The 20,445-nt window shown below is 37.2% G+C and overlaps 3 protein-coding genes across 3 annotated transcripts; all 3 read right to left on the reverse strand.

The window, feature by feature from the left end:
• Window positions 1-298: 298 nt before the first annotated feature.
• On the reverse strand, window positions 299-3,715 carry LOC103334579 (uncharacterized). Its single transcript, XM_008237552.3, has 2 exons — window positions 837-3,715; window positions 299-741 (listed from the first exon to the last, which is right to left on the reverse strand). The coding sequence occupies exons 1-2, from the start codon at window positions 3,694-3,696 to the stop codon at window positions 368-370; spliced, it is 3,234 nt and encodes a 1,077-aa protein (XP_008235774.2). The 5' UTR covers window positions 3,697-3,715; the 3' UTR covers window positions 299-367.
• Window positions 3,716-7,979: 4,264 nt separating this feature from the next.
• Window positions 7,980-10,875, reverse strand: LOC103334578 (uncharacterized). The gene is made up of 2 exons (XM_089055264.1): window positions 8,581-10,875; window positions 7,980-8,482 (listed from the first exon to the last, which is right to left on the reverse strand). Exons 1-2 carry the CDS (start codon window positions 10,847-10,849, stop codon window positions 8,106-8,108), a joined length of 2,646 nt encoding a protein of 881 aa, XP_088911390.1. The 5' UTR covers window positions 10,850-10,875; the 3' UTR covers window positions 7,980-8,105.
• A 3,465-nt stretch (window positions 10,876-14,340) lies between these two features.
• On the reverse strand, window positions 14,341-14,925 carry LOC103334580 (MDIS1-interacting receptor like kinase 2-like). Its single transcript, XM_016795254.2, has 2 exons — window positions 14,901-14,925; window positions 14,341-14,805 (listed from the first exon to the last, which is right to left on the reverse strand). Exons 1-2 carry the CDS (start codon window positions 14,908-14,910, stop codon window positions 14,432-14,434), a joined length of 384 nt encoding a protein of 127 aa, XP_016650740.2. The 5' UTR covers window positions 14,911-14,925; the 3' UTR covers window positions 14,341-14,431.
• Window positions 14,926-20,445: the final 5,520 nt, after the last annotated feature.

Below are 20,445 nucleotides of genomic sequence, written 5' to 3' on the forward strand. Positions count from 1 at the left end.
TCCGGTTAAGAAAATGAGGAAAAAACTCTACTCAATTTTTAAATTAATAAAATTTGTTTTTATACAAAATTAATACATTTTACTTTAAATTAATAATATTGGTTTTTATACAAAATTTGATCTTCTATCTATGTATACTATTATTAATAATTAAAAATATTGAAAAAAATTAAAGTATAATATAACTCACCCATATACATACTAGTAATAAATTTACCACCAAAAAAAAAAGAAAAGGGATTGCTAGTAAATGAGACACATAATCCAAAAAGAATAGAGATGAGTAATTAGGATGGTGCAGATTTTTATTTTTTTAGAATGGACGGTGCAAATGTTAATGTTAACATACATGGTATAAGAATTTCTCTTATATCCCCATCAGCTTGTTGATGGTTAGCATGACAAATGGTTCAGGAAGGGAAGGCAGACTATGAGCTGATAGTTTTTGTGCTACATAGAGCATTGTAGGTCGAGACCCGGGACGCGTACGTATACAAGCCAAGGCTAAACTCATCACAAGCACCACTGCCTTTGCCAATTCATTCCTTGGAGCCTCCAGCCTTTGGTCTAACAAATCCTTCAAAAGCAACTTTGCATTGTCCTCCTTCATTGATTGTGATGATTCTGAAAGCTGGGATTCTAGCAAATCCCCTGGGTGCCTTCCCATCATAACTTCCAGCGCCACCACTCCAAAGCTATACACATCACACTTATCCGTGATTCGCATTGTCAATGCAAGCTCTGCACATGAAGAGAAAAACAAACCAAATCCTCAAAACATATCTCAGCCACCAAATTATGATCCAAAAATGCACAACGTTAAATTGGTATGTTACCTGGTGCCATGTAGCCAAATGAGCCAACAATATGGGTCCAGTTGGATGAATTGGCACTAATCAGTCTTGCTGTTCCAAAATCAGAAAGTTGAGCTTCGAAATCTGACTCGAGCAACACATTGTTGACAGTTACATCACGGTGCACAATTGGTGGAGAGCAGTCATGGTGCAAGTAAGAAAGTGCATGAGCTAGTCCGTGCACAATTTTAACCCTTGTAGCCCAGCCAAGTTGAGTTACCCCTTCAACCCCATACAATGCTTTTCCCAGGCTGCCTCTCTCTAAATATTCATAGAGCAAGAAGATGCATCCCCTTCTTGAACAGAACCCATATAGTCTAATGATGTTCCTATGCCGGACATTTGTCAGAGTTCGGATTTCATTCTCAAAACTTTGGAGATTGATTGCTGGAATGTCGTTAGAGTCAGACATGTTAAGCCTCTTAACTGCGACAACTTGACCTGATAGCAACTCTGCCTTGTACACCCTTCCAAATCCTCCTTTTCCAATACAGTACTTCTCATGAAAATCGTCTACGGCCTTTACAACTTCCCCAAACGTAAATTTTACTTCTTCTTGCAATATCATTGACTCAAAATTCTCAAAGTTTTGAGCACTATTGATTTTCTTAAGAGCACACTTGGTTTTCTTATGGAACATAAGAATCATAGCAATTGTAGTTGCAACCACTGATAAACCACAAACAGGTACAAGGACACCAATTATAACTTTGTTATGTTTTTTGGAATTGCCGGGGGCTTTTTGGATTTCCCATGTGAAATTGTTATTAGACAAATCAAAATTCATCACGAGTGGGAAGGGAATATCTGGCGGGACTGGGCCATTGAGATAGTTGTTGGAAAGATTTAAGCTCTGAATTAATCGAAGTTTCCATAGTGTTAGAGGAATTGACCCAAAGAGGTGGTTTCTCGAAAGATCCAAGCTTCTCAAAAATGATAATCTTCCTATATCTGACGGAATTGAGGCAGAGAACTTATTATCATTCAGATAAAGCACATTGAGTTTTGTCAACAGTCCAATTTCTGGTGGAATATTCCCACTAAAGCTGTTGTGTTGAAGTTGCAAAGAGACCACTTCGGTCCAATTGGAGAGCAGAGAAGGCAAGAGTGGACCAGTAAACCGATTAGCAAATAAACTCAGATCGGTGATGGTGTTCAGATTGGATAAGGACAGAGGCAGTTCCCCATTGAGTTTATTGGAAGCCAGGGCCAAGTAGGTGAGGCTGGGACAAAAACCAAGCTCAGAAGGGATTGAAGAAATTAAAAAATTATTACTAAGATCAAGGTGCTGGAGCTCTCTGAGTTGGCCTATAGAAGGCGGAATTTTCCCTTCAAGGTGATTGGAAGACAGGGCCAAGTAGGTGAGTTTGGTACAAAGACCAAGCTCAGAAGGGATTGAAGAGTTTAAGGAATTCTCTCTAAGATCAAGGTATTTAAGCTCCCTGAGTTGGCCTATGGAGGATGGAATTGGCCCTTCAAGGTGATTGGAAGTCAGGTTCAAGTTGGTGAGGTTGGTACAAAAACCAAGCTCAGAAGGGATTGAAGAGTTTAAGAAATTCATTTGAAGATCAAGGCATTTAAGCTCCCTGAGTTGGCCCATAGAGGATGGAATTTTCCCTTCAAGGAGATTGGAAGTCAGGTTCAAGTGGGTGAGGTTGGTACAAAAACCAAGCTCAGAAGGGATTGAAGAGTTTAAGGAATTCTCTCTAAGATCAAGGTGCTGGAGCGCTATGAGTTGGCCTATAGAAGGCGGAATTTTCCCTTCAAGGTGATTGTAAGCCAGGTCCAAGTAGGTGAGGCTGGTACAAAGACCAAGCTCAAATGGAATTGTAGAGGCTAGGGAATTCTCTCTAAGATCAAGGTGCTGGAGCTCTCTGAGTTGGCCTATAGACGGCGGAATTTTCCCTTCAAGGTGATTGGAAGTCAGGTCCAAGTAGGTGAGGCTGGTACAAAGACCAAGCTCAGAAGGGATTGAAGAGTTTAAGGAATTCTCTCTAAGATTAAGGTATTTAAGCTCCCTGAGTTGGCCTATAGAGGATGGAATTGGCCCTTCGAAATTGTTGTTGGTGAGACTGAGATATTCAAGCTTGCCCAGATTGGTAAATACTTGTTGTGGTATTTGGCCAATAAAGTTATTTCCAGACAAGTCCAGGAATGTCAAGTTCAAACATTTAGATATAAATTCTGGGAATTCTGAATGCTCAAGAAAGTACAAAGAAAAATCGAGGTATGTCAAAGAAGGCATGCCTGAAAATTTAGACCAGTCAGGAGTTTCTGATATGTAGATTCCTCCAAGAATCAAAAACTGTACCTTTTGGAGATTGCTGAGCTGATAGGGAATAGTACCAGAAAAACCGTTGCCGTAGAAACTCAGATACTTGAGCTCTGTTAACTTGCCTATCTCCACAGGTATTTGATAATGGAAAAAGTTGTTGCCCAAGTCCAAAGTTGTGAGCTTGGAGAGGTTGCCAATGGCAGATGGCACAGGCCCTGTGAAATTGTTGCCATAGAGGTTGAATTGGGTGAGATTGAGAAATGGGGTGACGTTGAAATGGGTTAGTGTTGCAGAGATGTTGAAGTTGGAGAGGTCAATTTGGGAAACTTGTTTGCTGCTCTGTTCACAAACAATGGCAGTCCAGTTGCAAAGATTGTTGAGGTTAGTGAGGGACCATGAACTGAGAGAAGGTGGTGCAGAATCAAAGGTGTTCTTCCAACTTAGCAAAGCTTCTGCCTGTGTTCTCGGTGATGAAATGGCCTTGAATGGAAGCAAAGCAAGCAGGAAAATATGAAGGAGAAGAAGAAGATAAGTAGGCTTGTGAGCAGAGAAAAGTCCTCCTTCCATGGTGGTTTGAGGAGTTAATGTTATGCTTCAAGCTTTATAGAAGGTTGATTCTTATTGTTATCATTTTCGTTCTTAAAATTCACTTGTAATTTGCATTATTTTTATTTAGCTTTATAGTTGTTGACTGATGATGGCATTTCAATTATAATATAAAGTCTAGCCCCTATGTCATAGAGTCATAGAGTCATAGAGCTAGCTAAGCCCCAATCCTTGAATTTTATTTTGAATTGGTCAAATTTTTGTATTGAATGGGAAATTTCATTTAGTTAGAAATTTCATTTAACAAAAAACAGAAAACCAAAAAAATGAAAAATAAAAAAGGGAAATAGATAGTTCTATATCCATAATCATGATGTAGCCCAGCCATTATTTTATGAGATATTTAATAATTTACTCATTCTTAGCACTAAAATTAGGGGTGGTTGCGGTTTGGTAACCGCGAATTTTTACTCAAACCGCAAACCGACCGATTATTTGCTGTTTAGTGATTTTTGAAATCGCAAACCGACCGCGTTTTGCGGTTTAAAACCGCAAGTTCTCAAGCATTCACAAAAATATAAATTCACAACCTAAATAAATAAATACACATCCTCAATTTCTCAAGCATATATAAATTCACAATCTCCTCAACTTCTCAAGCATTCACAACCTAAGAAAATTAAAGTTACAATTCCAAGCATTCTAATTAAAGTTAAACTTCTCAAGCATTCCAATTCCAAATCCTTTAAAGTTACAAACCAAAAGGAAAATGCAAAGCAAAATGAATTAAAGTTACAACCAAAAAAAAAAATCCAATTCAAAGTTAATTAAAGTTACAAACTAAAAGGAAAATGCAATGCACCAATGTTACAAACTCGAGTTACAAACTCAAGTGTTGGTGGTGAGTGGATTTAAAGAACCCCGTTGTATTGTTTGAGCACCAATGTTATCTACAAATAAAACAACATAGTTTAGTACATTTTATTATAAGAAGAAACATAAATAACATTAGCATAAATAAACTAATTACTTACAAGTTGTCATATGTTCAATTTCCTTGTATAATTTAACCTCATCATCCGTGCGGCTATACTTTGTGGTTTGCGGTAACTGCAAGTTTTGAAAATCAATATCAGAACTGCAACTGCAAATGCGGTTCGGTTCTTAATACCACAAATGCGGTTCGGTTTACCACGATTGCGGTAAATTGTCGGTTGATTTTTGCAATTTTTCGGTTTAAAATGTCACCTCTAACTAAAACTATAAATAAACCCTATATCATTTCATTTTTATATACATACCCAAAAAATAACAGATGGTCCTATTGAATTTAATTTTAATTATTAAATTACTTTGATGCCCTATTGAGTGTTGTGGGTTTTTTTATGAAATTTTGGATTGGGTTTGTTTTAAGAAATCAACGGCAATTTTGTAATTTAAAAAAAGTTAAAAGCCTTTTTGTTATGTTGTAAATGAGCTTTGGGTGTGTTTATAAATTCCATTTCATATAGAGTTCTTTTATAATTTAGGCTCTTATATTGGGTATATTAGTGAATCTTCCTTATTTTATTCCAAACTGTAGAAAAGTCTAGCCCGTATGTGAAGACTAAGAAAAATATTCACAATTGTTCTCAACTCAAGCAGTTGACTTAAAATCTACAAATGAAGGGAAATTGCCTTGGTCATTTCTGATCACCATAGTCAACGTCAGCAAATCTTGGGAAATTGCCTAAGTTAACCAAATATTGTACCCACATATAGCAATATCTTCTACTTATGAATTCAAGCACCCATCATATGTAACAATTATTAGATAGTAAATTACAACATTTCCAAGGTGCCTAAGTAACCAAATAGGTAGCAAATCACAAAAAGGAGTCAGGAATAAATCATATGCATATAAACAACTCAACTGAAAGTTACAAAAACTTTACTTTTCCGGTAAAGCTGCCAGCATATGCCTTTTTATGGGTCGATTCGGTGAAGCTTTTGGTGCCAACTCCTCAGATTGGACAAAGACAGGCAGTTCCCCCATTGAGTTCATAGGAGTAGTTTGATTGTTTTATTTATATTGTTTTAGTTTCTTACATATGGAAAACTAGCCTAGGTTAATTAGGTTATAAATATTGTTCCGAAAAGCTCAACTGTGGTAATTGCTGAATGGTACAAAGGTTCACAACCTAAAGCAATGAGAGCCAAAAAATAAGAAGGAGAAGAGGAAAAGGAGGCTTGTGACCAAAGAAAGGTTTTGCCATGATGTTGTTGACCTAAGAAAGGTGATAAGGCATTATGTTTTGCTTTTTTTTTATTTATTTTTATTTTTTTAAAATAGTTGTAACTTGTAATAAGTGCAACAATTCTCCATAAGATTGCCAAATGGGAATGGGCTTTAGTCTTTGTTTAGGTTTTAAGTTATTTTTTTCTAGGTCCTTCCTTCAGAGGGTTTTGTTTCGTTCTTTATGTTGGTGTGTGTCCAGTTTATCCAAGCAGTGGGGCGTTTTCGGATTTTCATGAAAAGGTCGCCAGAGCAAAGCCAGGTTACATTGGTTTGCTCCTCAGCTCTGCTGCAGAAAAAAGCAAGGCTATTTTGGGATTTTTCAAAAAAATACGGGCATTTTTGGCATTTGAAAAGTATTATTAATGGAATCCAAGTGTTTCCCATGTTTCTTCCATGCAACACTTCTATTATGTGATTCTTGAAAAACCACCTCAAGTGCTTTTGAATCCCACCAAAGCACTCCTAGATTATTTAAAAACATCATTTTTAAAAGACATTAGTGTTTGTTCTAATTTAAAACAGCTTTTAGCAGCTCCAAAAACACTCCCAAACGTTCCCTAAATTATGTAAATCATTCTTCCTCATTAAGGTTTTGCAACCTAAAACTAAAGTGGATACTAACAGGTGTTAATCATGTTTTATTAAAAATTGTCAAATTAGAGGACCCTCCTCCTTTTAGCCACAACATCCCGGGCTAATTAGAGCACATCCATTCATTGTTCATTAAGCTTAATCTACTTGACTCCAATATTAAAATCAAATCTAAAATAAAATGTTTCCATTTTCCTTCCCTTCGAATACTCCACTAATTTTTTGAGTGCTGCTAAACAAACCCTAAAATTAACTGAGTACACCCTATGATCTAAGTACACCCTAATATTTTAATTAAAATATAAAATTAACTAAGTACACCCTATGGAACTATCAAAAATACCCTTAGTACACCCTAATACTTGTAGCATTATTTTATAATTGATTTTCAGCTTGAAAGAGTGTTTATAAATCTTTGACTTTTCATATGGATTTATGCTACTACTAAAACTATTGACACTTTTTTTGGCAATTCCAAGTTCTTGCAATCACCACCTCTTTGTTAAAAACACAATAGGACAAATTCGAAATTAAACACAAATTATCTCATAAGATTTTTTGTGTTGGAAGAAGCCAACACTTGTAGGAAATGAACTTAAGCAAGCGAGATAGAAATAGACTGAAACTTCATCACCGATCTAAGGGAACCCGCCTTGTATAATTGCAACACTTGTAGGAAATGAAGCTAATCTTTGCAATTACTAGAATCATAGAATGACAAAGGGGGGAAAATAACATAAAAACGAAAAAAATAATTGCAATCAAATATGTTTCAAGATGCCAACCTGAAGAAAAAATAATAGCAGTCTTATGTGTGTAACACGAAAAAGAATAACAAGCATGCAAAAGTGCACCCACTTGAATATAGTTCCAATAAACCTGTAATAAGAAAAGAGCAAAACAATATAGTTTAGAGCACAAGATAGCTACAGAGCATTATACATCCATTACAGATCTGTGACTTCCAATCTCAAACTAAAATTATAGAGTGTCACCGAACCTGCTTTCTAAGTTGTCTAATCCAAGTTGCCAAGAAATAGTTCTGAGAAGAAAGAAGGAAGGTTTCATCTGCTCCAAGCCATTCTGACTCGCGGATCACAAAGATGGGCACCAAATAATCTCTTGATTAGGGTTCAAGATGGTTAGTAGGGTGCACTTATTAAAATTATATTTATTTCACAATGCCATATATCTTTTTTGGTCATTTTATATTAGGGTAAATCAGTAATTCAATATATACTTTTGTAATAGGGTGTACTCAGTTAATTTTAGGGTTCGTTTAGCAGAACTCAATTTTTTTAGTGCAGTCCCAATTCCCACATGCTAATAAAAAAACGTAGTATACGTGATGTTTATGCTTCCAGTATACGTGGCAGTATGTGGTAGGGCTTTCAGAATATTGTGAACGCACATGCTATATTTGATCAAAGCTGACTTTAAAAATTATACTAATTTCTGTTCAATTTTACATTGCAAATAAATTATGTAACAAAAATGTGATTTTCTTCTAAAATAGATAACATAAATTATGTAACTAGTTTTATTTTTTTTCCTTCTAGTTTTATATCCCCATCAGCTTGTTGATGGTTAGCATGCCAAATGGTAAAGGAAGGGAAGGCAGACTTTGAACTGATAGTTTTTGTGCTACATAAAGCATTGTAGGCCGAGACCCGGGACGCGTACGTATACAAGTCAAGGCTAAACTCATCACAAGCACCACTGCCTTTGCCAATTCATTTCTTGGAGCCTCCAGCCTTTGGTCCAACAAATCCTTCAAAAGCAACTCTGCATTGTCCTCCTTCATTGATTTTGATGATTCTTCTGATAGCTGGGATTCTAGCAGATCCCCTGGGTGCCTTCCCATCATAACTTCCAGCGCCACCACTCCAAAGCTGTACACATCACACTTATCCGTGACTCGCATTGTCAATGCAAGCTCTGCACATGAAGAGAAAAACAAAACCAAATATCCTCAAAACATATCTCAGCCACCAAATTATGATCCAAAAATGCACAACGTTAAATTGGTATGTTACCTGGTGCCATGTAGCCAAATGAGCCAACAATATGGGTCCAGTTGGATGAATTGGCACTAATCAGTCTTGCTGTTCCAAAATCAGAAAGTCGGGCTTCGAAATCTGACTCGAGCAACACATTGTTGACAGTTACATCACGGTGCACAATTGGTGGAGAGCAGTCGTGGTGCAAGTAAGAAAGTGCATGACCTAATCCTTTCACAACTTTGACCCTTGTAGCCCATCCAAGTTCAGTTACGCCTTCATACAAGGCCTTTCCCAGGCTGCCTCTCTCTAAATATTCATAGAGCAAGAAGATGCATCCCCTCCTTGAACAGAACCCATATAGCCGAATGATGTTCCTATGCCGGACATTTGTTAGAGTTCGGATTTCATTTTCAAAACTTTGGAGATTGATTGCTGGAATGTCGTTAGAGTCTGACATGTTAAGCCTCTTAACGGCAACAACTTGACCTGATAGCAACTCTGCCTTGTAAACTCTTCCAAATCCTCCTTTTCCAATACAGTACTTCTCATGAAAATCGTCTATGGCCTTTACAACTTCCCCAAACGTAAATTTTACTTCTTCTTGCAATATAACTGACTCAAAATTCTCAAAGTTTTGAGCACTATTGATTTTCTTAAGAGCACGCTTGGTTTTCTTATGGAACATACGAATCAGAGCAATTGTAGTTGCAACCACTGATAAACCACAAACAGGTACAAGGACACCAATTATAACTTTGTCACATTTTTTGGACTTGCACGCTCTAGTTGGGATTTCCCATGTGAAATTGTTATTAGACAAATCCAAATTGACCGTGAATCGGTCGGGAATCTCTGTCGTCGGGTATGTGCCATTGAGATTGTTCTCGGAAAGATCTAAGCTCTGAATAAGTGGAAGTTTCCATAGTGTTAGAGGAATTGACCCAGAGAGCTGGTTTCTCGAAAGATCCAAGCTTCTCAAATATGATAATCTTCCTATATCTGACGGAATTGAGGCGGAGAACTTATTATTACTCAGAGAAAGCACACTGAGTTTTGTCAACAGTCCAATTTCTGGTGGAATATTCCCAATCAAGCAGTTGTGTTGAAGTTGCAAAGAGACCACTCCGGTCCAATTAGAGAGCAGAGAAGGCAAGAGTGGACCGGTAAACCGATTAGCAAATAAACTCAGAACGGTGATGTTGTTCAAATTGGACAAGGACAGAGGCAGTTCCCCATTGAGTTTATTGGAAGCCAGGTTCAAGTAGGTGAGGTTGGTACAAAGACCAAGCTCAGATGGGATTGAAGAGTTTAAGGAATTCATTTGAAGATGAAGGTACTTAAGCTCTCTGAGTTGGCCTATAGAAGGTGGAATTTTCCCTTCAAGGGAATTCCCAGCCAAGTCAATACGCTGAAGACCAGATATCAAACCAATATCTTCAGGAATAGAACCACCGAAGTTGTTTTGTGCTAAATGAAGGTGTTTAAGCTTGGGAAAGTTTGATGGCAGTGGTCCTTGGAATTGGTTGTTGGTGAGATTGAGATATTCAAGCTTGCTCAGATTGGTAAATACTTCTTGTGGTATTTGGCCAGTAAACAAATTTCGAGACAAGTCAAGGAATGTCAAGTTCAAACATTTAGATATAAATTCTGGGAATTCTGAATACTCAAGACCGTTTTGAGAAAAATCAAGGTATGTCAAAAAAGGCATGCCTGAAAATTCAGACCAGTCAAGAGTTTCTAAGTGGTTTCTTCCAAGAATCAAAAACTGCACCTTTTGGAGATTGCTGAGCTCAGAGGGAATTACACCAGTGAGAGTGTTGTTGAAGAAACTCAGATACTTGAGCTCTGTTAAATTGCCTATCTCCACAGGTATTTCTTGATCGAAAAAGTTGTTGCCCAAGTCCAAAGTTGTGAGCTTGGAGAGTTTGCCAATGGCAGACGGTATAGGCCCTGTGAAATTGTTGCCATTGAGGTTGAATTGGGTGAGATTGAGGAATGGGGTGAAGTTGAAATGGGTTAGTGTTGCATCGGTGTTGAAGTTGGAGAGGTCAATTTGGGAAACTTTGCTGCTGTGGTCACAAACAATGGCAGTCCAGTTGCAAAGATTGTTGAGGTTAGTGAGGGACCATGAAGTGAGAGAAGGTGGTGCAGAAGCAAAGGTGTTCTTCTTCCAAGTTAGCAAAGCTTCTGCCTGTGTTTTTGGTGATGAAATGGCCTTGAATGGAAGCAGAGCAAGCAGGAAAATATGAAGGAGAAGAAGAAGATAAGTAGGCTTGTGAGCAGAGAAAAGTCCTCCTTCCATGGTGGTTTGAGGAGTTAATGTTATGTTCCAAGCTCTATAGAAGGTTGATTGTTATTGTTATCATTTTCGTTCTTAAAATTCACTTGTAATTTGCATTATTTTTATTAATTTATTTTTGGTCGAAAGCTTTATTTTAATTTAAGTTAAGAAGAAAATTTACTTTTTTGAACTAATAGTTGTTGACTAATGATGGCATTTCTTTGCCTAGTTTTAAGAAGAAAGATGTTAGAAAATGAAATCTATATTGCGTAGTTTTCTTTACAACAAAGTTTGAGGGTTTGTTTAGTATTGCTTATAAAAAGGCTAAAAATGTTTTTTGATATTAAAAAAAATTTAAAAAGATTTAACCCTGGTCCTTAAATTTATAACCAAGTTTCAATTAAGTGCTGAAACTTTTTTTTTTTTTTTTTTTTAAGCAATTCAATTATCCCACTTTCTCTTTCATTCCAATTGAGTCGTTCCTCACATTTTGACCGTCAATTTAATTTTTACATACCAAGGATGGGAGACGTCATGAATCGGGGAACTTAGATGGGGTTATTAAGGCATGAGAATCGGATCAACTACTCCCTCCTAGTTGATTTCATTCCCAATTTTGAGGGCATTCAATTATGAATTTTAATGTGGAACCCACATAATCTTTTATTCCTTATGTGTTAGTAAGCGTATGGGAAGTCATGAATTGAAATCATTCCATGTGTTAGTAAACACAGAAAAAGTAGGAATTTGAATCATTCCAATGCTCATTCTTTACAAGTTAACGTGCCAATGTTAAGTTAGAAATTTCATTTAACAAAAAACAGAAAAATAAAAAGGGGGAAACAGAAAAATATAAAGTCTAGCCCCTATGTTAAGTTCTATTATGAATGAGCTGAGGAAGTTAAGCCTTTGTAAGTTTCAAATCTGGAGTCAAGTCTTGTAAGTTTCCTACCTCTGACACATATAAAAATTTCTCCTGACACAGAAGGTTATTGTTGACAAAAAAAGAAAAGAAAAAGACACAGAGGGTTATTCATTTGTCCAAGTCTGGTCTTACTCTAGCTATAAGATCCAAAATCGTGAAAAGAGCAAGAACATTCACAAGCACAATGTTGGCCGTCATTAGTAGGACGATTGACTACATTGAACCTTCCGTTGATCTTCATTCTCAGTTTCACATTAGTTTCTTTCTTTACATAGACAAAGAAAAAACCCCAATCCCACGTTTTAGAATTTCTAACCATAACATGGTATTCCAATTACATTATAGTCATTTACGTATGTGTGAACGACTGTTGTATTATATCATAATATCATAAGTGCATTTCCCTTCAACATGTTATTGTCTAGGTGAAGGGACAGTTGCAATTTAAGCATTGTTGGACCAGCATGCTATTCAAAACTAGTAGTACAAGAAAAAAGGTTCTTATATTGATATAAGGAAAATCTTTAACTGCTATGCTATTCAAGATTTGTAATCAGCTGCTTTACACACTTCTAACTACTAATGTTTCTTTTAATCTTTTTTAACATGCTGAGCCAAATATTGGGCAATCGTAATTGCTCTGCCTAACAGAGCAAGTGCATTCGGTTACTTCATAAAAGCCAAACATGCGATGCGAGGGTAAAGATGATTACAATCAACAAACTTAATAGCTTGAAGCAGAGATAGACATCAAGCACAGGTTTATAAAGTTTATCTTAAACATAGAATACTTTCCAACTAGTTTCACATTTTCTTCTATTTTTGTATAACCATTAGCCTGTTGATGGTCAACATAACAAATGGTTCTGGAAGGCGAGGCATGGTCTAAGCTGTTAGCTTTTGTGCCACATAAATCATTGTAGGTTGAGACCCGGGACGCTGCAGATGTTGATGGTAACAAAAGTTGTGTGGTTGGTTTCCTCCAGTCGATTGGCCTGGTCTAGTCTCCCTTCCCTTGGCCCCAGCCATTTGTCCGGACGAATATAAAGTCTAGCCCCTATGTTACGTTTCAAAAGTCTAGCCCCTGTGATTATATGTACCCAGCAATAATATTTTCTTATGAATTCAAGCACCCATGATTATATGTACAATTAATTGATTAGTTAGTAAGCTACAACATTTCCAAGATGCCTATAAATATTTGGACAAAAGTCAGGAATAAATCATATCAATATAAAACTGAACTACTTTAAAAAATAAATAAATTAAATGGTGCAGGTTTGCAGGCTTTCCGAGAAGAAACAACACTACTAACAACTCATCTTACTTTTGTTTTTGTTTTGTTTTTTTTCCTCTCTTCTTGGTAGGGTCTTCATAACTTGCTGCTCGTCAAAGCCGTGTAAATTGAGGGCTTACTGTATCCAACCAACTTTTGACAAGTTTAAAGTTGTTCTTGACTTAGAAAAACAGCGTAGCTTTCATATCTTCATCTTCATTTTCAATTTCACACTGTAGCTTCTCTACACAGACAACAAAAAACAAAACAAAAACCACCCGCGTTATAGAGTTTCTATCTTATATGAGAATTATATCTCCTTTCAACATGTTATTGCCTAGATGAAAGGAAATTTGCAATTTAAAACATTATTATACCAACATGCTAAAGCTCGGATTTGGGCCCATGACTTGCTGTTTCGAAACGAACGACATTACAAGCAAAACTCATCAATTTGCCATGAATATGAGCTTTTTCGAGCGTTTGAGATCATTTAGCAGCCCCAAAAAAGTGTTTTAGTATTTTGCTAGTTTTTGGAAACTTTTGTTAATTTCCCTTTAGAATCCTAGGGTTTCTAGGAGTATTTAAACCAACTTTAGCCTGTGGTTAGGGCATTATGCTATCATTCTGAATTCTATAAACTTGAGGTTTTCTCATATATGGTGGATTCTAGGCTTGGGTTCTTTTAAGCTAATCGGTTGATTGTCTTCTATATTGTCACGCTGTATCAACATTAGCAAGTTCAACATTTTATTATTCTTAGGGTGGGCGTGGGCTAAGTGAAGCACACGCTGTTCAATGGGGCTCAAGTTTTTTGAAGAATATTGAACTCCAGCATTAGAAGCTTAATAAAATAAATAAAATATATAATGAATTGTTTTACTACTAATAGCATCGAGACATTTTTTTTAATATAAATTTCACACTTGTCAAATATGTTTAAATTGAAGCAATATCGATATTGCTAATTGTGAACTGAGAGTTGTCCATAAAATCATCCGTCGGCTCGCATCTTCTGTGGGCTAGTGGGCTAGTGGAACACCCGTTGTTTATTGGGCCTAAATCAAATCCAAAGCCTATTTTTTGAAGAAAATTGTGCAAGATATTTAGATAACTATCAAATGTCTGGTTAAGAAAATGAGGAAAAAAATCTACTCAATTTTTAAATTAATTAAAAAAAATTAATACATTTTACTTTATCTATCTATGTATACTAGTAATAAATTTACCACACAAAAAACAAAAAAAACAAAAAAAAACAAAAAAAGGGGTTGCTAGTAAATGAGTCACGCATATAATCCAAAAAGAATATAGATGAGTAATTAGGATGGTGCAGATTTTTATTTTTTTAGAATGGACGGTGCAGATGTTAATGTTAACATACATGGTATAAGAATTTCTCTTATATCCCCATCAGCTTGTTGATGGTTAGCATGCCAAATGGTTCAGGAAGGGAAGGCAGCCTATGAGCTGATAGTTTTTGTGCTACATAGAGCATTGTAGGTCGAGAACCGGGACGCGTACGTATACAAGCCAAGGCTAAACTCATCACAAGCACCACTGCCTTTGCCAATTCATTCCTTGGAGCCTCCAGCCTTTGGTCTAACAAATCCTTCAAAAGCAACTTTGCATTGTCCTCCTTCATTGATTGTGATGATTCTGAAAGCTGGGATTCTAGCAAATCCCCTGGGTGCCTTCCCATCATAACTTCCAGCGCCACCACTCCAAAGCTATACACATCACACTTATCCGTGATTCGCATTGTCAATGCAAGCTCTGCACATGGAGAGAAAAACAAACCAAATCCTCAAAACATATCTCAGCCACCAAATTATGATCCAAAAATGCACAACGTTAAATTGGCATGTTACCTGGTGCCATGTAGCCAAATGAGCCAACGATATGGGTCCAGTTGGATGAATTGGCACTAATCAGTCTTGCTGTTCCAAAATCAGAAAGTCGGGCTTCAAATCTGACTCGAGCAACACATTGTTGATAGTTACATCACGGTGCACAATTGGTGGAGAGCAGTCGTGGTGCAAGTAAGAAAGTGCATGACCTAATCCTTTCACAACTTTGACCCTTGTAGCCCATCCAAGTTCAATTACCCCATCAACCCCATACAATGCCTTTCCCAGGCTGCCTCTCTCTAAATATTCATAGAGCAAGAAGATGCATCCCCTCCTTGAACAGAACCCATATAGCCGAATGATGTTCCTATGCCGGACATTTGTTAGAGTTCGGATTTCATTTTCAAAACTTTGGAGATTGATTGCTGGAATGTCGTTAGAGTCTGACATGTTAAGCTCTTAACGGCAACAACTTGACCTGATAGCAACTCTGCCTTGTAAACTCTTCCAAATCCTCCTTTCCAATACAGTACTTCTCATGAAAATCGTCTATGGCCTTTACAACTTCCCCAAACGTAAATTTTACTTCTTCTTGCAATATAACTGACTCAAAATTCTCAAAGTTTTGAGCACTATTGATTTTCTTAAGAGCACGCTTGGTTTTCTTATGGAACATACGAATCAGAGCAATTGTAGTTGCAACCACTGATAAACCACAAACAGGTACAAGGACACCAATTATAACTTTGTTGTTATTTTTTTTGGAATTGCGCGCTTTAGTTAGGCCCCTAGCATCTCCACACAGGCCAGAGTTTCCAACAAAAGTATCGTCGAGGGCTTTTTGGATTTCCTGTGACAAATTGTTATTAGACAAATCTATCACGTAGACGGCGCAAATCTCTGGCGGGACTGGGCCATTGAGATAGTTGTTGGAAAGATTTAAGCTCTGAAGATTTGCAAGTTTCAATAGTGTTAGAGGAATTGACCCAGAAAGCTGGTTTCTCGAAAGATCCAAGCTTCTCAAAAATGCTAATCTTCCTATATATGACGGAATTGAGGCAGAGAACTTATTATCATTCAGATCAAGCACATTGAGTTTTGTCAACAGTCCAATTTCTGGTGGAATATTCCCACTAAAGCTGTTGTGTTGAAGTTGCAAAGAGACCACTTCGGTCCAACTGAAGAGCAGAGAAGGCAGGAATGGACCGGTAAACCGATTAGTAAATAAACTCAGATCGATGATGTTGGTCAGATTGGACAAGGACAGAGGCAGTTCCCCATTGAGTTTATTGGAAGCCAGGGTCAAGTAGGTGAGGCTGGGACAAAAACCAAGCTCAGAAGGGATTGAAGAATTTAAAAAATTATTACTAAGATCAAGGTGCTGGAGCTCTCTGAGTTGGCCTACAGAAGGCGGAATTTTCCCTTCAAGGTGATTGGAAGCCAGGGCCAAGTAGGTGAGGCTGGTACAAAAACCAAGCTCAGAAGGGATTGAAGAGTTTAAGGAATTCTCTCTAAGATCAAGGTGCTGGAGCTCTCTGAGTTGGCCTATAGAAGGCGGAATTTTCCCTTCAAGGTGATTGGAAGACAGGGCCAAGTAGGTGAGTTTGGTACAAAGACCAAGCTCAGAAGGGATTGAAGAGTTTAAGGAATTCTCTCTAAGATCAAGGTATTTAAGCTCCCTGAGTTGGCCTATGGAGGATGGAATTGGCCCTTCAAGGTGATTGGAAGTCAGCTTCAACTGGGTGAGGTTGGTACAAAAACCAAGCTCAGAAGGGATTGAAGAGTTTAAGGAATTCTCTCCAAGATCAAGGTGCTGGAGCTCTCTGAGTTGGCCTATAGAAGGCGGAATTTTCCCTTCAAGGTGATTGCTAGCCAGGGCCAAGTAGGTGAGGCTGGGACAAAAACCAAGCTCAGAAGGGATTGAAGAATTTAAAAAATTATTACTAAGATCAAGGTGCTGGAGCTCTCTGAGTTGGCCTATAGAAGGCGGAATTTTCCCTTCAAGGTGATTGGAAGACAGGTCCAAGTAGGTGAGTTTGGTACAAAGACCAAGCTCAGAAGGGATTGAAGAGTTTGAGGAATTCTCTCTAAGATCAAGGTATTTAAGCTCCCTGAGTTGGCCTATGGAGGATGGAATTGGCCCTTCAAGGGAATTCCAAGCCAAGTCCAAAGTTGTGAGCTTGGAGAGGTTGCCAATGGCAGATGGTATAGGTCCTTCGAAATTGTTGCCATTGAGGTTGAATTGGGTAAGATTGAGAAATGGGGTGAAGTTGAAATCGGTTAGTGTTGCAGAGATGTCGAGGTTGGAGAGGTCAATTTGGGAAACTTGTTTGCTGCTCTGGTCACAAACAATGGCATACCAGTTGCAAAGATTGTTGAGGTTAGTGAGGGACCATGAAGTGAGGGAAGGTGGTGCATCATAAAAGGTGTTCTTCCAAGTTAGCAAAGCTTCTGCCTGTGTTTTTGGTGATGAAATGGCCTTGAATGGAAGCAAAGCAAGCAGGAAAATATGAAGGAGAAGAAGAAGAAAAGTAGGCTTGTGAGCAGAGAAAAGTCCTCCTTCCATGGTGGTTTGGTTTGAGGAGTTAATGTTATGTTCCAAGCTTTATAGAAGGATGATTGTTATTGTTATCATTTTCGTTCTTTAAAATTCACTTGTAATTTGCATTATTTTTATTAATTTATTTTTGGTCGAAAGCTTTATTTTAATTTAAGTTAATAAGAAAATTTACTTTTTTGAACTAATAGTTGTTGACTGATGATGACATTTGTCTGGACCCTATGTTAAGTTAGAAATTTGATTTAACAAAAAACAGAAAAATAAAAAAAAGGGAAACAGAAAAATATAAAGTCTAGCCCCTATGTCAAGGTCTATTATGACTGAGCTGAGGAAGTCTTGTCTTGTCCAAGTCTGGTGTTACTACATTGAACCTTCACACGCACAATGTTGGCTGTCATTAGTAGGACGATTGACTACATTGAATTGAGCCTTCATTCTCAGTTTCACATTAGTTTCTTTCTTTACATAGACAAAGAAAAAACCCCAATCCCACGTTTTAGAATTTCTAACCATAACATGTTAGGTCGAGACCCGGGACATTAGCTTGTTGACACTGCTGGCTGCTCAACTGTGTGTACATCAGTCAATATGTCACCAGGAGAGATGACAAGGGAAGCTTGCCTGTATCTGATTGCATATCTTGCTTCCTAATATCGAATGGCTGAGGCAAAGTTTCTTCTGGAATTTCATAATCCTGAAAGCATGTTAAGCATTGTTAGACCACATGCTATCAATAGTTCAAAAAATAAATTGTTAAATTGATAAAAATAAAACGTTGAAGTCACAAGTACAGGAACCCAACTGCAAGAATAACCTTTTGGAAAAAAACCAAACAAATGAAACCCTGTGCATAGAGTTATTTTTGTTACATAAATTAATACAGTATTTATATTCTAAATCCTTGCGTCCTTTAAAGTCCCTGCACGCTCAAAGTCATGCCAGAACACCAATAACTTTCCAGATTCCAGATCAATTTAATAACAAAGAATACTTTAGAAATTAAACCATTTTAGTAATGTTGTATCAGAAACTGAGTATTGGGTATACCTCAGGATGGGATTTTGAAATATCTGCAAGCCGTTTGTGGAACGTCTTCCTCAAATTCATACTCCCACCACCTTCAGATTTCGCCTTGCCATCACTCTCTAGTGCATCAACATTGATGGTGACATGAAGATCAGGCTTCAGACAACTGGTTCTCTCATCCTTAACAAGAACTTTCTTTATCTCAATCACCTCAGGTAAAACAAACTTCAGCTGAGCCAAGTGACCACATGTAAACCTCCTAAAAACCGAGATAAAGAGACGATCAATTTCTATAATAGCCTAATTTCATTTCTTCAGCAGCCAAACAATCAATTGAAAAGAAAATTTTATTTATTTTTTGATGTATACCTATCCGTCAAACACTCGATTCGGGGGCAAATATTGCTAAAACTGGGCTTCAAACCCCTCAACCGCAACAACCCCTCAACCGCAACAACCGAAAGGAAATTTGTAATTTAAGCATTATTGGACCAACATGCTATTCATAAACAAGTACTACAAGAAAATACAAAAAGAGAAAGGAGATATTATAACTCAACCCAAAAGTGTGGTTCCAGTGTTTCCTTGACTTGACTGGCGTGGTCTAGTTTTCCCTTGGCCCCAGCCATTGTCTAGCCCCTATGTTATGTTAGAAATTTCATTTACCAAAAAATAGAAAACCAAAAAACAGACAAATAAAAAAGGGAAACAGAAGAATTTCATGTTAAGTTCTATTATGAATGAGTTGAGGAAGTTAAGCATGGCCCAACCATAATTCCAAACTGAAGAAAAGTCTTGCAGTCAACTTAAAATCTATAAATGAAGGGAAATTGCCTTGGTCATTTCTAATCACCATAGTCAATGCCCGCAAATCTTGGGAAATTGCCAAAGTTAACCAAATATTGTACCCCCATATAACAATATCTTCTACTTATGAATTCAAGCACCCATCATATGCAACAATTATTAGATAGTAAATTACAACATTTCCAAGGTGCCTTAAATAGCAAATCACAAACAAAAGGAGTCAGGAATAAATCATATGCATACAAACAACTCAACTGAAACTTACAAAAGCCTTACTTTTCCGGTAGCATCTCGGAGCGGCCAGCACGTGCCTTTTTACGGGTCGACTCGGTGAAGCCTTTGGTGCCAGCTTCTCAGATTGGACAAAGACAGAGGCAGTTCCCCCATTGAGTTCATAGGAGTAGTTTGATTGTTTTATTTATGTTGTTTTAGTTTCTTACATATGGAAAACTGGCCTAGGTTAATTAGGTTATAAATATTGTTCCGAAAAGCTCAATTGTGGTAATTGCTGAATGGTACAAAGGTTCACAACCTAAATTTCATTTCTTTTCTTTACAACATTATCACAAAAACTCAATGTTGTTCGATCTAATTTTCTTTTAATTTTCAATGTTGTCTTACAGCATTATCACAAAAACTCAACCTAAGTTTGAAGATGAGCAAACTCTCTATGTATGTATTTTTCTGTGAGACTCAAAAGGAATTCATCTTCATGATCACCACGTCTTTCAAAGTTAGCCTTACCTACCATAAACAGAAAAAAGAAGCAGAAAAAATATTACAATTTCGATTAAAATTTTGACTAATTGTCCTGCAAAATAAGAAAAATGATGAAATTTCGACGTTGAAATCACCGTAAGAAATACCAAAGAAATACAGGGAGCATTGCAAGTATGTATCATAACCACACCCGTGAAGGCTTTTGCTATGCTATGGAAGGTACAATTACAATATTTCTTTAACCCAAGTCCTTTTAAAATTGGAATAATTAAAACTTAAAAGGCAGATATTTGTGAGGTTTGTGAGGGACCATGAACTGAGAGAAGGTGGTGCAGAAGCAAATGTGTTCTTCCAGCTTACCAATGCTTCCGCATGTGTTCTTGGTGATGAGGTGGCCTTCAACGAAAGAAATGATAGCCGAAAAATAAAAAGGAAAAGAGGAAAAGGAGGCTT

The sequence above is a fragment of the Prunus mume genome, linkage group LG6, assembly GCF_029339155.1.
Source record: "Prunus mume cultivar Tortuosa linkage group LG6, ASM2933915v1, whole genome shotgun sequence".
Taxonomy (NCBI): domain Eukaryota; kingdom Viridiplantae; phylum Streptophyta; class Magnoliopsida; order Rosales; family Rosaceae; genus Prunus; species Prunus mume.